Source organism: Ammodytes marinus (genome assembly GCF_949987685.1).
Source record: "Ammodytes marinus genome assembly, chromosome: 6".
Lineage (NCBI taxonomy): Eukaryota > Metazoa > Chordata > Actinopteri > Uranoscopiformes > Ammodytidae > Ammodytes > Ammodytes marinus.
In genome coordinates, this window is record NC_137235.1 from 17,706,802 (window position 1) to 17,720,933 (window position 14,132).

The window sequence follows — 14,132 nt, forward strand, 5'->3', positions numbered from 1 at the left end:
TACGAATACATTATTGTAACCATATCTTTACAGTGTGTAACATCAAGTTAAATATCAACAAAAATGTACACATTTGGAGCATCACTAATGGTGTTGCTAATGGTGTTGATAGCAGGTGTTTTTCTTGCTGAATATCTTCACTTTCTCTCTCTCCTTTTTATTCACTCTCTCTTTACTCATCATCCAATCCCCCCTCTCTATCATCTGCCTCTCGTGTTACACCTCTTCCGCTAGTTTTAGCACATGCGAAAACAGCCACGTCAAAGCTGTCTTTCCCCAATTAGCTGCTTTCAATGGAAACTCCCATTGATGCCTGTAGCTAATGAGGCACAATTTCCCCTCCCTCTGTAGTTATATAAAAAGAGGGAATAAGATTTCTCCTATTGAGATTGTGGTAGTTTTATTTTTTTTGTTACCTTTTTTTCATCATTGGAAACAAAGTGAAACATTCTGATACAATTTAGCAGCTCGTAAGTGTGAAACCTCCAGGACATGTGGTGTCATCCATTCTCTCCATACACAGTATTTTAACTGCATGGTACACTTTGTTAGCCTGGAAATCCAGACCCTGATATCTTGAACAATATAGGGTCTCGCCACGATCAATAGTAATTTCCAACTCAAGGGGCGGCTCCTACTCGTGCATTTCAAATGCCACTGCACGCAGTTGGATAGCACTACAACCAATCAGAGCGATGCACAAGGTGACGTATTAAGCCCCGTTCGTTTAGCGAACAGCTGTTAAACTGTTAAATTAAACTTTTGCCGTGGTCGGTCGGCAAAACAGAACATTCTACTTACTTGCTAATGAAAGATTTCAGTGCCGTCTTCCAAATCGTAAAGGGTCGAGGGCGAGGCCAAAGCAGTCTCAAACTCAAACAACATATCCGCAGCCATCTCTGATGTTTACTATCACAGCTTCGACGGTGCATGCACGTCACTGTCGTCATCCGGTTACGTCCGCCCCAGAGCACCATACAAAGGGCTCTGGCCCGCCCATATTAGATAGAACCAATTGAAACGTGAGTCAGGATTTCTGGACTTTCTGAAAAAGCTTCAATGGAGAGTGTCCAGACCAACAGGCGCAGCAAATTTAATTTGCCAGCGCCTAGTGGCAGGTCTGGGAATGCCAGGCTAACACTTATTTTATTTCAGTTTTTTCTCCAGGAGAATCTGAAAGCAAATACTTTTGTGAATTCTGAAGTAAAAAAGTTAATTCTGTTTCAGATATAGGTTTATGCAAATAAGATATACATTGGATCAGTTGCGCAAAATCCAACAGCTTTTGCCTTGAAGTCGTCGTGTTAATTTTTATCAGAATGTTAGATTTAAAATGTATTTATTTTGAGGCTGATAATATTCCCGGGAGATTCCGCACCCATGAAAAAAACGGAATGTATGCTATCAACCAAGACATTGCACACACCACCATTAAGTCTTTCTCCTCATAAGTGGCTTCCACCCAACCATTAGGTTTGTTTGAAGTCTATGGGGTAATGGGTGTTTGTCTGAAATGGGGCCCCACCAATTGGGTGATTGTAGCAACAGACCTTGAGGGAAAAGTTTATGTTCCCTAAAACAAGCTGGAATTTACAACTGTGAACCCTACCTCCTTTCTCAGCCTTTAAAGCAAGCACTTTAAGAGTCCATTCATGTGGTTTTCATGGCATATGATTACTAAGTGTTTATAAATCAAGATGAGTCCTGAGCCCCTGTTTAAAAATAAAAAAATAAAATAAATAAAAAATAATAATAAAAAAAATAAAAATAAAAAATAAAATAAAATACTCCTTTATGAAATTTTAAAAACCTTGGGTGACACATCTATGGCCATTTGATTGTAAGTAAGAGTTGGAGAAGAATACAATTCAGACCTGTACAAGCCTACTATGGATTTTTTTTTAAAGTTTGTCCTCTATAAAAATGACATACAACACAGCTTACTTTGCGGTTGCCAAATGGTGACGAATCAGTCTTTCACAGCTATTTCATTAGTGAGGAAGACATGGTTGCAAACTCGGGGAAAGGTTTCCGTAGTGGTATACGACCAAAATGACATCGATATAGACTTAATTACATCGATAGCTGCAAACATGATTACACATGACAGCTTATTAGTTATTGAGCATCAAACATCTAACTGATGAGTAAAGCACTGATAAATAATATGTTAATCATTGCAGGCACTTGTGATTGTGAACAAAGGGATACCTGGTAGGGTTACATAATTATTACATATTTCACCTGTAGTAAATTACCATATTTACAGCTGCTATCAACATCATGCACAAATGACCTAACGACCTACAACCTCTGAGCCAGCTGTTCAGACAGAAGAGTTCCTCGAAACCCCCGTGTAGGAGTGGCCGGTCGGTGATCCCTCCTCAGGAGAGAGGCCAAAACATCTCCCATCCCCCTGCCTATACCTCTCTCCCCCTCTCTCCACCCCACCCTCCCTGTCCTGTCCATAGTCACATCTCTCTCTCTCTCTCTCTCTCTCTCTCTCTCTCTCTCTCTCTCTCTCTCTCTCTCTCTCTCTCTCTCTCTCTCTCTCTCTCTCTCTCTCTCTCTCTCTCTCTCTCCCCTTCTGTGCCTGGAAAGACGCATGCGACCGGAGCAGAGTCACCAGCATCTCCTGTCAACAGAGGCGGTCGGTGATATTATTCCTCCCGCCCCTTTGAGGCTTCCCGTCGGCACGCGACTGAGAGAGACAGACAGACAGACAGACATACAGAGAGAGCGAGTGCAGACCGCTGTCCCCACGCTGACCAGCAGATCGTAGCGTGCCAGGTATCATGACGCACCAATAAATTGGGCACTTTTCTGGACTTCTGTCTCCGAGTGAGTGCCATGTGACTGTGCTGTCCACGCTGTTTTAAATTGAGTTTCACCGACTCCACTGGGATGGAGACTTGTGCCTCCCCATTTCCAGTCCGTCCTTTCTGTCCCCGGTTTCATGTTGTTGTTAGTGTTTGATGATGTCATTATTTCTTTCAGTTGGATCTGCGCTCTACTGCTGCTGCGTCGCATCTCATCAAGTGATAAGACCCGCACTGCAAAAGTGCGTCCCCCAGATGCTTCTCAAACTTGGATCGCTGCCTCTATTCGTGCCGAGCAAAAAAACAATATTTTTTGAACTGCAAAACCTCTGTCTATGCTGACTAACGATGTGCTGGATAGTGGTGTGACACCGCAAAGGGACTTTATTACAGGACAAGTTATAGGCTGAACTATCCCCAAATCAACTTTTTCTCTGCGGATAACGTTTCATACGCAAGCGAGCGAGATGATCCGCTTTCTTACCCTATTCTGGGGTTTCTGACGCTCATATGGGGAGCTAATTGGGATTGTAAACTATGTGGAGTCATTCATGAGGATCGAGTCGCTGCTCTCCGCTGGTGTTTGAAGAAGAGCAGCCCAAGGATGGCGGGCGGAACCCGCGAGACGCCGGTCAACTCCTCGCCGGCGGTGGCAGCCAACGCGGAGGGCGACGAGATCGAGGTTTTGGAAAGCACCGACGTCCTCCCCGTGGCTCCAGAGGAGGTGAGTCAGTCAACACACACACCCTACATAAGGAACCCCGAGTGCACATGTTACCTTTACACATTATGCAGGACCTTCACTTTTCTTTTTCTCTGAAATAAATGCGTGCAGTGCTTTTGATTGTATGAAGCTGAATGTCAAAGCACAAGTCTAGAATTCATTCCAAGATGTACAGTATTTCGTCTGAATGGCATAACTAAAAATTGGAGTTTTACCGGGGTGCCAGTGGCCTATCAAAGGACAATGCGAGCAGCCACCAAACATACACGACACGTGATGTTATTCCAAAGAGACACTCACATACATACGCACTCTTCTTGTACCTGTGTCTTCAGATAAAGAGACCCCTTACACACAATGATCACCTCCTGGTACCTTATTATCTTTTATTGCGGCTCATTGACCACACTGATCAGATAATAACAGCATGTGATTGCAAGACTGCAATTACTGCAAAGGGATAGGAAAGTCCTTTTGGCCAAGCTTCATCATTTCCAAACAGGTGCTCCTCTCCTCTCTCCAGCACCTGTTTCTGAGATATTTAACCTCTACCCCTGTCTATCTCTTCCACTCATGCACTCCTTTGCTTATTTTTTTTCTGTCTTTCCTTGTCTCAGCAATGGAAGTCTCTATTTGACAAGGTATGTATGGCAAGCTGTAGTGGCTTGAATCTCCTAACATTTGCATGTTTCACTCATTGTGGAGCGCTGTTATCTCGAAGGAACTCATCTGTGTGTGAACTTGGAGACCTCTGACATGAAGTATTGTCCCTGTTGAAGGTCATGAAACATGGGGAAGATTTGGGGTGAGCTGAGAAGCAGTATTGCCCAAAGAAGCCGCAATGGGGAAAAAGAAAATTTGAATGTGGAAAAAATAAAAACAAATTATGCCCGATTGCAATATATGCCTATGAACTACCTGTACAGATGTATTTCTTACAAATTTGGTTCATGTATCATGACCTTGACATTGTAATGTGCTGTAACACACTAATGAAAGTGACCTAAACCTACACTTGTGGATTTACCTTCATTTTCGTTCACTCCGTTTTTGCCATCCCTAATCAATACCTTGAGAATCCCAAAAGATAATGCTGGTGAATACAACTATTTTTGTTGCACTCACTCACTGCTATACTTTGTATATTACTGATTAGTTTCTTTCTCCGGGTAGATATAGCCGGCACCAAAATTGCATTTTGCAAAATGAGATGAAACCACCAGGTCTCAGCTGGTGGAGATGGCAAAGCCCCAGATGTCCTTCAGCCCCAGTCGGTGATTTAGGCTGATTAGACAAATATATTTTAAGATTAAAATCTTAAAATCTTCAATCGTTTGCCTGCTGGGTAGCAATCTTACAAAAAAACATGAAGCCCAGGCCGCGGTTTTGACAAACCAAGCGTCTGTGGCGGCAAAGCATCGGAGGAGTGCAAACCAATCTGGATGCTGGGGGTGTGTCGTCTGCTGACACCCCGACCCTGGTAATACAATAATGGCAATACATAATCCTAGATGCATTGGTCCATCAGTTACACCCACACACACACACACACACACACACACACACACAGACACACACACACACACACACACACACACACACACACACACACACACACACACACACACACACACACACACACACACACACACATTGTTACAGCCAAGAAACCCCAGGAGAAGAGAAACAGAGCGGCTGATCATGCAAGCAGCATGTTGGACTGACAGACGGCGAATGGGCCCCCCACTATCACACAGACACACACACACACACACACACACACACACACACACACACACACACACACACACACACACACACACACACACACACACACACACACACACACACATACACTCACACATAAACACACACACACACACCACTATGGGACTGCTGTAGCACCTGCCCGCCCTGTGGCCTCCTAGTTTTTTTCTGGCAGAGGGGGGTTAAGGGCAGGCGCGTGTGTTTTAAAGGGGTTAGCGGGGAGGTGTAGATTTGTGACGGGGCTCGTGTCAGGCTCCCTCTTTCAGGGGAAGACTGAGGTCCCATGGGTGTGGGGTGTTTGTGTGGGTGTATGAACGATGGAGAATATTCTATGGACAGGCATTCAGTGGGACTCTCAGTCCCCTGTCTTTATGCGTGCGGCACAGCTTTGAGTCTCCTCAAGTGGACGTCGGTTTAAAAAAAACGTGGGCTTGTCCAAACGGCGAGGTCACTGCCTGGTCTGGCAGCTACAAATGTCCTTTCACTCTTTTATTCTCCCTCCCTTTCTTCCTCCTCCCAATGAGCTGCTCCATTTGTCAAGGGGCTGACCTCGGAGACCCCCAGCTTCTGTGGAGCGACTAAGGAAGAGAAATGATGCACGGCTGAAAACAAGGAAAAGAAGGATTTTAAACCCGTCTGGCAACCAAAAGACAAAGACGGCTTAAAAACAGATCAACGTCTAGGATTTTTTCTTTTCTAAAGGAACGATACACATTAAAAAGTGCATTTCAAATATCAAGGATGAAGCTGTATAGATGGCATGGGCTGCATTGTACAATTCAAACACACACTGCCAGCGCTGGCTGGCCCAGGCACTGGCCTAACCATCGGGTGCAGTTTCTCTAGGATACTTTGACAAATTCTCCTTAAATAATGGTTAAATAAAAAATAAAATAAAACAACTGGACGAAGGAAGAGTCAGGGATCTGACTGCCAACCCTACACATAATGGATGAGTATGACCCACTTCTATTGGACATTGTTCATTGTGGCTGTTTTCTGTAAAGAAAGTTACACATCCAGCAAACCAATTCAGGCTTCGGTGTTCTTCAAATGAAATGCTTGTTGAATTTCGCAAACACAGGACAGAATCATCTTGGGTGCCTCATCCTTAATTTGGACCTTGGCTTTCTTCCAGCTCTTTTAAGGCAGTTTGGGCAAATCATTTTTTACCAACTCCCATGTGAATTGGGTACATACAGCCATCGTCCACTGATTGCAGGGTTGTTGGTTCGACCCCCACCCATCCCCCCCGTTACATGCTGAAGTGCCCCTGGGCGAGACACTGAAGTAGTAAGATTGCTCCCTGTGTGGTAGTTGCTGCTATCGGAGTATGACTGTGAATGGGTGAATGCAACAGACTATGTAGCGATTTGGGGGAAAAAAGCGCTAAGTGCAGTCCATTTGACCATTTACTAGAGCACACGCACTAAAGCACCCCTTTATGTTGATGTTTTGTGTGAGGACGCATCAAAGTTAATGTCCAGGATTGATCTGATAAACAGTTTTTAAGCATTTTTTGGTCGCACCCAAAAACGAACCAAACACATTTGTGTTGTGCTCCCCCGGAAAATACATCAGATGGCACTCTTTATACGACTGTGTAGTTGAATTAAAAATGTTTTACAAGAATTCTTTGACTTTTACCTAATTATTTTCACTCTGTTAGAAGTGGAATCTAGAAGGCTTCTCTGAGAGGGCTAGACCTACAGCACAGACCCATCAAGTCAGCATATAAAGGGACTGGGAATGTCCCAGTGCAGTAAAGTCTGAGATTGTAAGTCCCCACGTGTGCAGACTTGCAACACAACGTTTTTCTCTTTTTTTAACAGGACAACAACCATCATTGAACAGTAAAATCTCTTTGATCGTGGGCTTTGTGTGTGTGTGTGAGAGAGAGAGAGAGAGAGATCCTTTTGTGTGTCAACAGTTGCCTTTGTATTGACAGCCTCCTTCCAATGGCTTGCCCCAGCCACGCGCCCACAAGAGCTTAGGGATTAAACACTCTCACATGGCTGCATACTTTCCATGGAAGTGTCTCCCTCTTAATTTCTTGCTTAGTGGCACAGTAAAGCCTCTAAATGTGAGTTATGATCCCCCAGACCCCACTCCCTGTTACCGCATGAATAAAAGTCTTTTTTTGATGTTTAAGGTATGTACAGTATGTAGCAGTGTAGCCAGAGGGACATGCTCAGTTTGCAGTCACTGTTAAACTGAAAACACTGTGTTAGCAATGACCATCCCATCACTTCTTAACTAAAGTAATGATAGCAAGGTCTCTTGTTGACATAGCCAAGCTTACGCAGACATCTAAGGTTGGGAAAGCCTCCTGTTCATGCTGGGACTCTGTGTTTCCCAGAGTGTCTGTCATGTATTTGAATTTGATTTTAATGGCCACATCTGAGAAAAAAAGGTAATTACTACGGTAAGTCCTTTTTTTCTGGCTCGCCTCCTCACTTGCACAGCTGGCACCTTCTCATTGTCTCTGTCTTTACATTTTTAAGTACACTTCAAATGAATGGTCCAGTGCCCAGGTAACTGGCACTTAATAGATGCGGCAACTGGAAACCCCTCAGATGCGTGTACTGATGCATGGCAGAGAACGCATGTCCCGCCACGCCCTGTCAGTTTTTACCTACATTTAAAAGCAAAACTTGGTTGAGGCCCCTTGAGATCATAGCAGCTGTTCCTGCAATTACTGACGGCAACAGCAGTAGAGACTGTATACTAAGTATGGTGAGTTTGTTTGGAGGAGGTGAAGACGTCTCTTTACTTAGATCCCAAAATAAATGATATTCAGGTGCATCAATTCAAAGACTGGTGAGGAAGAGATTGAAAGGGAACTTCACAACATAAAGGGTAGAATCTGAAGATATCTGAGAAGATAGGATGATGGATGACCCTTTTAAAGGTATATTTTTGAATCGGTTGGCCCCTTACTGGGTTTTCTTTTACAGTTTGTAGATTGCTTGGGGTTTCTCTCTTTCATCCATACATCTGTGCTATACCGATGTGCCTGTCAGCCTAATTGCCAGTGACAGATACGCAGATGGCGGGATCACAGTCTGCTGACCTGCTCATCTGACACTGCAGCAGTGATTGACACCAGCTGAGTCTTGGAGGTTTCTCAACGACAAACCGTTTGCGGTGATATTTAACTCTGTCGCCTTGATTCAGGATGGTAAAATCCCCACCCCACACTTTTAAAGAAAGGCTCCCAGGCTGTGTGGCAATGGAATAGTAGACGGAGCCTCAAACATTTGCATGGAAAGATTTAATCGGTGCTCATCTCTCCCTGCTCCTCTGCCTCTCCCCTGCTAGGCTCTAAATAGATTTCCTTAATGAAAGGCACAATTCCAGTTGGCAGAGTGTGAAAACAGACTCTGCTTTTCATGCAGAAGTAAAAATAGCTGTGCCGTGCCCGTCAATCTGTATATGGAGAGAAAGAAGATGTGCCAGTTTACCCGTAATTGGCTACATTGTGCAAACTCATAGCGACGCTCTCGTGAAATCGAAATGTCTCTTTTGATAGTGGAACGGCGCAGTGGCCCAGCAAAATCCATATGCTGTGGTATATCTGTATGCACACGGTATGTTGTTACCACCAGGCCTAAACATGTACATCCATGACTAAAGGTCAAGAGAGGACAGTTCAACTGACAGCACCTTAAGCTGAGCAGTAGCGTGTGCTGTGGAGGCTGGATATGCCTGCTGCTTTTTAGGACCAGTGGCTCCTACACAAATAAACCCAGATGTGTCTGTTTTTTACCTTCTATTTAATCTCCCTGTAATTTATAACATCTACCTCTCCACCCCTCATCTCTTTTGTTCCGATGTCTGATTCCCTATCAGAGTTGAGTAGATGACGCTGCAAATGTAGGTAGCTGAAAGAGTGTGAGATAGCGATTTGATATTGGTTCTAAAATGCTAACTGTTAACGAGACAAGCCATGAGTTACATTGGTTTTTATTTATTTTTAAATCCTTAATTGGTAAACAGCCACCCTATTTATCAGCTATGCTCGACTGGAACTCTCAGTCTTTTAATACCCGATCCAGTGAGCTGCTGCTTTTAAAGGTTCCTAGAGCTCATTCAAAGCTGGGAACAACTGCTTTTAGCTATAGTGCCCCCACCTCTTGGAATGCCCTTCAGAGCAACTTCAATATGACCATTCTCCCCACTTTTTCTTCTTTTAAATCTATGATTTCTGATTTTCACCATCACCACTGCATTTGTTTTAACTGAATTAATTTTTTAAGCTCTTTTATTGTAATTCTTTATTTATTTTGATCTTTTTTATCTTGCTAGGATTTTGTGTTTCTCTGTTTTATTCTGTCACTCTGTTGTTATTGTTGTTGTTGTGTTTGTTGTGCGCTCGTCGGCGTTGTAAATGAGGGGAACCTCAATGCCTTTCGAGTTTGTTTAAATAAAGGTTTTCATTCATTCATTCATATACCCTACACTGGCACGATGAAAACTCTGTTCTACAACAACAAGGTCATCTGACAAAATAGATAGACTGCAACACAAAAAACACAACAGAAGCCCAGAACAGAGAAACATATTTTTTCAGATTTCATTATGCTCAAAACCAACATTTGTACAACTTCTGGTACTACCACATCTGAAGGGTTTAAAGCATGCTGCTATAGAGAGAGGGACAAAACACGATAACCGGGAATAAGTGAAGGATGTCACCCACTTCACTTTTGGACTCTTATCCTTGAAACCATTCAAAGCCTTGCTCTTTGTTAAAGACACATATCAGAGGTAGTTGTGCCAACAATGAATAAAAGCGTGAGAAGGAAGTCCTTACTTACTCTCTCACCTCCTGTCAATGCACTGCATGAAGTGGAGGCGATTGCCAGATTGTTGTTTTTTTAGAAACTCCCCCAATTCAAACGTCTGTAAGATGTGAGGGTGCAGGGTTCCTAATGCACATTGGTGTATGCATATTGACACCGCGATTGTAGACTTGGGTTTATTTAGGTTGTACACATGTACACACTGTTCACAGAAAGTCCAAGAATGTTCATTCAGACATTCTTATGCCATAGGCTGTACAGGCCCACAGTGACGCCAAGCAGGTGCACTGTTGACATAGGTACAATAATCCTGTGTGTGTGTGTGTGTGTGTGTGTGTGTGTGTGTGTGTGTGTGTGTGTGTGTGTGTGTGTGTGTGTGTGTGTGTGTGTGTACGTGAGAGAGAGAGAGAGAGCTCATGTTAACTGATTTCTGCCTCTTCAGTCAAGGCCTGCCCATTAGGGAATGTTCTGCATCGAGTGTACAACTCAACCAGCTCTTTCATTCCCCTCTGTTCTCCCTTTACTGAGACAGATGGCAACGTTGACGACCAGCACAAACGAAAGCTGACAAGTACCAGCGCAGATGTTTATGCCTGCGTGCTGGATTTATGTTGCCAGTTACACTTCCTGGATTTAAACTCTTGAAATTGTTTTGCCGGCTTTCGGAACATCTTGTCTTGCTATGTGCTCAGCTGTCCATGAAGCGCTCTTCAAACAAACCACCGCACCAGCGTCTCCTCCTCTCCTTGGAGAGTTTGCACTAAAGTGGTGACTGCATTGTAGACAAAATGTGAGAAACGCACTATTCAAAGGCAGTGGCATTTTTGGCTGCTTACTATACTCCCACGCTAAACCAGCAGATAGATCATTTAGTTTGCAGATTCACTTTTGTCATTTTCTAACAAGTTTTTTTTCTAAAGTAAAAGTTCTTGTTTTGGTCATACAATCTGTACTATATTTCCTTTTTAAATACATTAGGTATAACCCTGTGCTTTTTTTTCTCTCATTTGTCTTTTATGAGCTTTCCCTTCTCTGGTTTGTGTTTACATGACAGCTTTCCAGAAGCTTAAAATGTTCTTTGCAACCTGCAGAGCAGTGTCTCTTCACTTATGTGAATAAAAACTATTTCCAATTCACACAAAACATGGCTACCATAAAAGTTGCTCTCTCAATGCAACCGCATTTTAGGAACACAGTGCCAAAATTGCCGCTGTGAAAAACAAAAACAGAATTACTTGAAGAATGAAGTTGACATTTTTAGAGAAACAGGCTTAATTTTAAAAATAAGATTTTAATATGTTAAAGAGGACCTATGATGCTTTTTGACTTTTATGACCTATAAACGTTGTTATGATGATTCATAGTCATGCTTAACCATACTAAATTATCAAATAATGACTTACATGCATTTCGACGTATTCCCTGCTGACCGTCTGGGGTGTCTGTGCAGAGCACTAAACACTATTCTAGCCAGTCGAGAAGTCACGTCTTCAAAGCGGTCTACCCTTTCATAATTTGTGACGTCGCAAAAAAATGTGTGAAGTCACCACGCGGATGTTTCCATGTATGGTAATGCTGTCACTTCCCTGTTCGCGTCTGCCTCGCGCCCTTATAGGTCCATGCTCGCGCTTCCCGCCACTGAAAGTGTTCCGGAAGGAAGGTAACCAATCACAACGGAGCGGGGTTTGCAGGAGGGGGGAGAGGGGAGCGGAGATTGCCGAAGCACAGGCGGAGGGAGCGGAGATGGCCGATGCACACACACTCAAGTGTTGACAGGATGTGCTGGATCGCCAAAATAAGAGAAAGAGCTTCCCGAAAATCTACATAGTTTTTTGTGATGTGATTCGTGTCAGGTTGCTCTATAGCAGTGTAAAACAAGAAATTAAGACCAGAAAAGTAGTATAATAGGTCCTCTTTAACAGTGTTGGGCAAGTTACTTCAAAAGCGTAATGCGGTATTTATTACTTATTACTGGCATTTCAAAGTAGTTAGTTACATTACAATATTACTGTCTTTGAATTGTAAGGCATTACACTACTTTTGCATTACTTTCACCAAAATAACATGAAATATGGATTTGGTGTTCTCAATAGATCTTCTTGTGTTCAATGCAGCTCATTACACAGCAGGAGGTGACATGGTATGGCATAATGACTGAGCTAGGCTTAAGGCTAACACAAGTAGGCCTATGCTATATAATATAATGGTCACATTTATGGCTCATGGTGCAATACATTTTATAATAGAAATACTGTATCTTTAGGTATTTATTTAGCCTATATTAATATCAATAGAGCTAGAGCCTACTACTGTAGATTGAAAAAGTAAATTGAGCCTCAAAGATTTGTTTCTTGCGTTCTGGCGACTTAAAAGCACAAACAAGTTGTTCACATCATCATCAACTTTTGCCTTTTTTAGTTGTTCCAAAGAATCTGCCTTATCATCTTGCCATCTAATCTAAATGATAACAGCCCATTATGTTTGTTTATCGTCTCTCTTGCGTGACATTTTATAATAACAATAGTAGCCTAAATATAGGCCTATATCTCCTTTGCTAATTCAAAGCATCCACTCATTATGTTGGGAGTCGACGTGTGTGTCAGAGGCATGAATCGACAAAGCGATCAACTCTTATTGTGACTTTTTTGCTGCAGCACTTTTAGTGCTGAGGAGAGCTTGCCAACTGCGCTGTCCTTTACGCACCATCATTGCCGCCGTTATGTTAAGATTTCATAAATTGCATCAAAGCAAACCCTTTAGGCGCCGGGTTTTATTTTTAAAAATACTAGATTTTGACACTTAAATTTCAGAAGGCTCTGGATTGAAAGTGATTTGAGATAGAGACAAAGTGTAAATGAGACAAATATTGAGAATGACCTAAAGTTTATCTGGGGAGTAAATTTTCCCATCTAATTAGCATATTATGACGTCATATGGTGGCGGCCAGACTATTATGTAATTTCCATGAAATACCTGATATTTTGAAAGAGAGTTGAACTTATTTAATCAGATTCACCCCTCCATCCATTTGTAATGATGTCCACTTTGTTGTAAGCCAACAGTTGTAAACTAGAACTAGAACTACACCACAAAACTCATATAAACAGTAGGCGTTTATGATTTTTTTTACCCACCACCATTTTTATTTCCTTTTTTCTTCTATTCTTCATTATTATTATTATTATAATCATCATTATTATCATTATAATATGATAATATTAATATATATATAATGCTGCGTCGCATGGCTGCACCACTGCTGCGCATGGACGCACCGTGACCGGGGCCGTAGAAAGAGTGAATACCAACTCCCTACTCGTCAACTTTTTGCTTGCCATATCTCTAAATAACTCCTAAATCCAGCAATACCGCTTCAGCATAAATAGCTTCGTGGCACACTATCTCCGATTTCGCACCTAACAACAGCGCGATTCATTTGCAGCCTGGACGCGGAGGTGTGTCGCCTCTCTGCTCTGACAGCAGGCAGGGACTCGCTCCGAGGGGCTGCTCCGAGACTGACCGCCTCCGAGTGCTCTTAGACTTGGAGGGGCTCGCGGCAGCATCCGCTGCTCGTTGAGCACAGATTGATACGTGCTTTCACGTCAGAGTCTCCAAACACCACAAAAGTTTTCAATAACTTGGGCAGTGAGACGGAAGCCAGTAGGCTAGCGCATCTTTGGAATCAATTGTAGCAGCAAATCGAGTTTTCTTCTCCTCTAGCAGTAACATTAGCGTGGGTTTTTTCTCCTCTGCGAAACTCGCAGTGTTGGCCAATTTGTATAAAAACAACAAACCAGTCAATTTCGGGTTTAAAATGCATTGTAACGCGCGTTTCTGAGCTATGTACCGCGTTACATATTACCATTTTTTTTGCTGTAATGCCTTACATTACCGCGTTACAGCAAATGTAATGCATTACAGTAATGCATTACTTCCTGTAACGCGTTACTCCCAACACTGCTCTTTAATAACAAGGTAGTTATATTTTCTGAAAAATATGTTATATTACAAAAAAAG

General features: G+C 42.7%; 1 protein-coding gene across 1 annotated transcript in view; it reads left to right on the forward strand.

Moving 5' to 3' along the window:
- Positions 1-3,423: 3,423 nt before the first annotated feature.
- The window catches only part of rhbdl3 (rhomboid, veinlet-like 3), a gene marked incomplete at both ends in the record, with an annotated part of 56,424 nt that continues 45,715 nt past the window's right edge, over positions 3,424-14,132 (forward strand). The window contains 2 exons of the mRNA XM_080029269.1: positions 3,424-3,543; positions 4,161-4,184. Of these exons, the coding sequence (XP_079885395.1) occupies positions 3,424-3,543; positions 4,161-4,184 (144 nt within the window). The remainder of the gene's footprint in view (positions 3,544-4,160; positions 4,185-14,132) is intronic.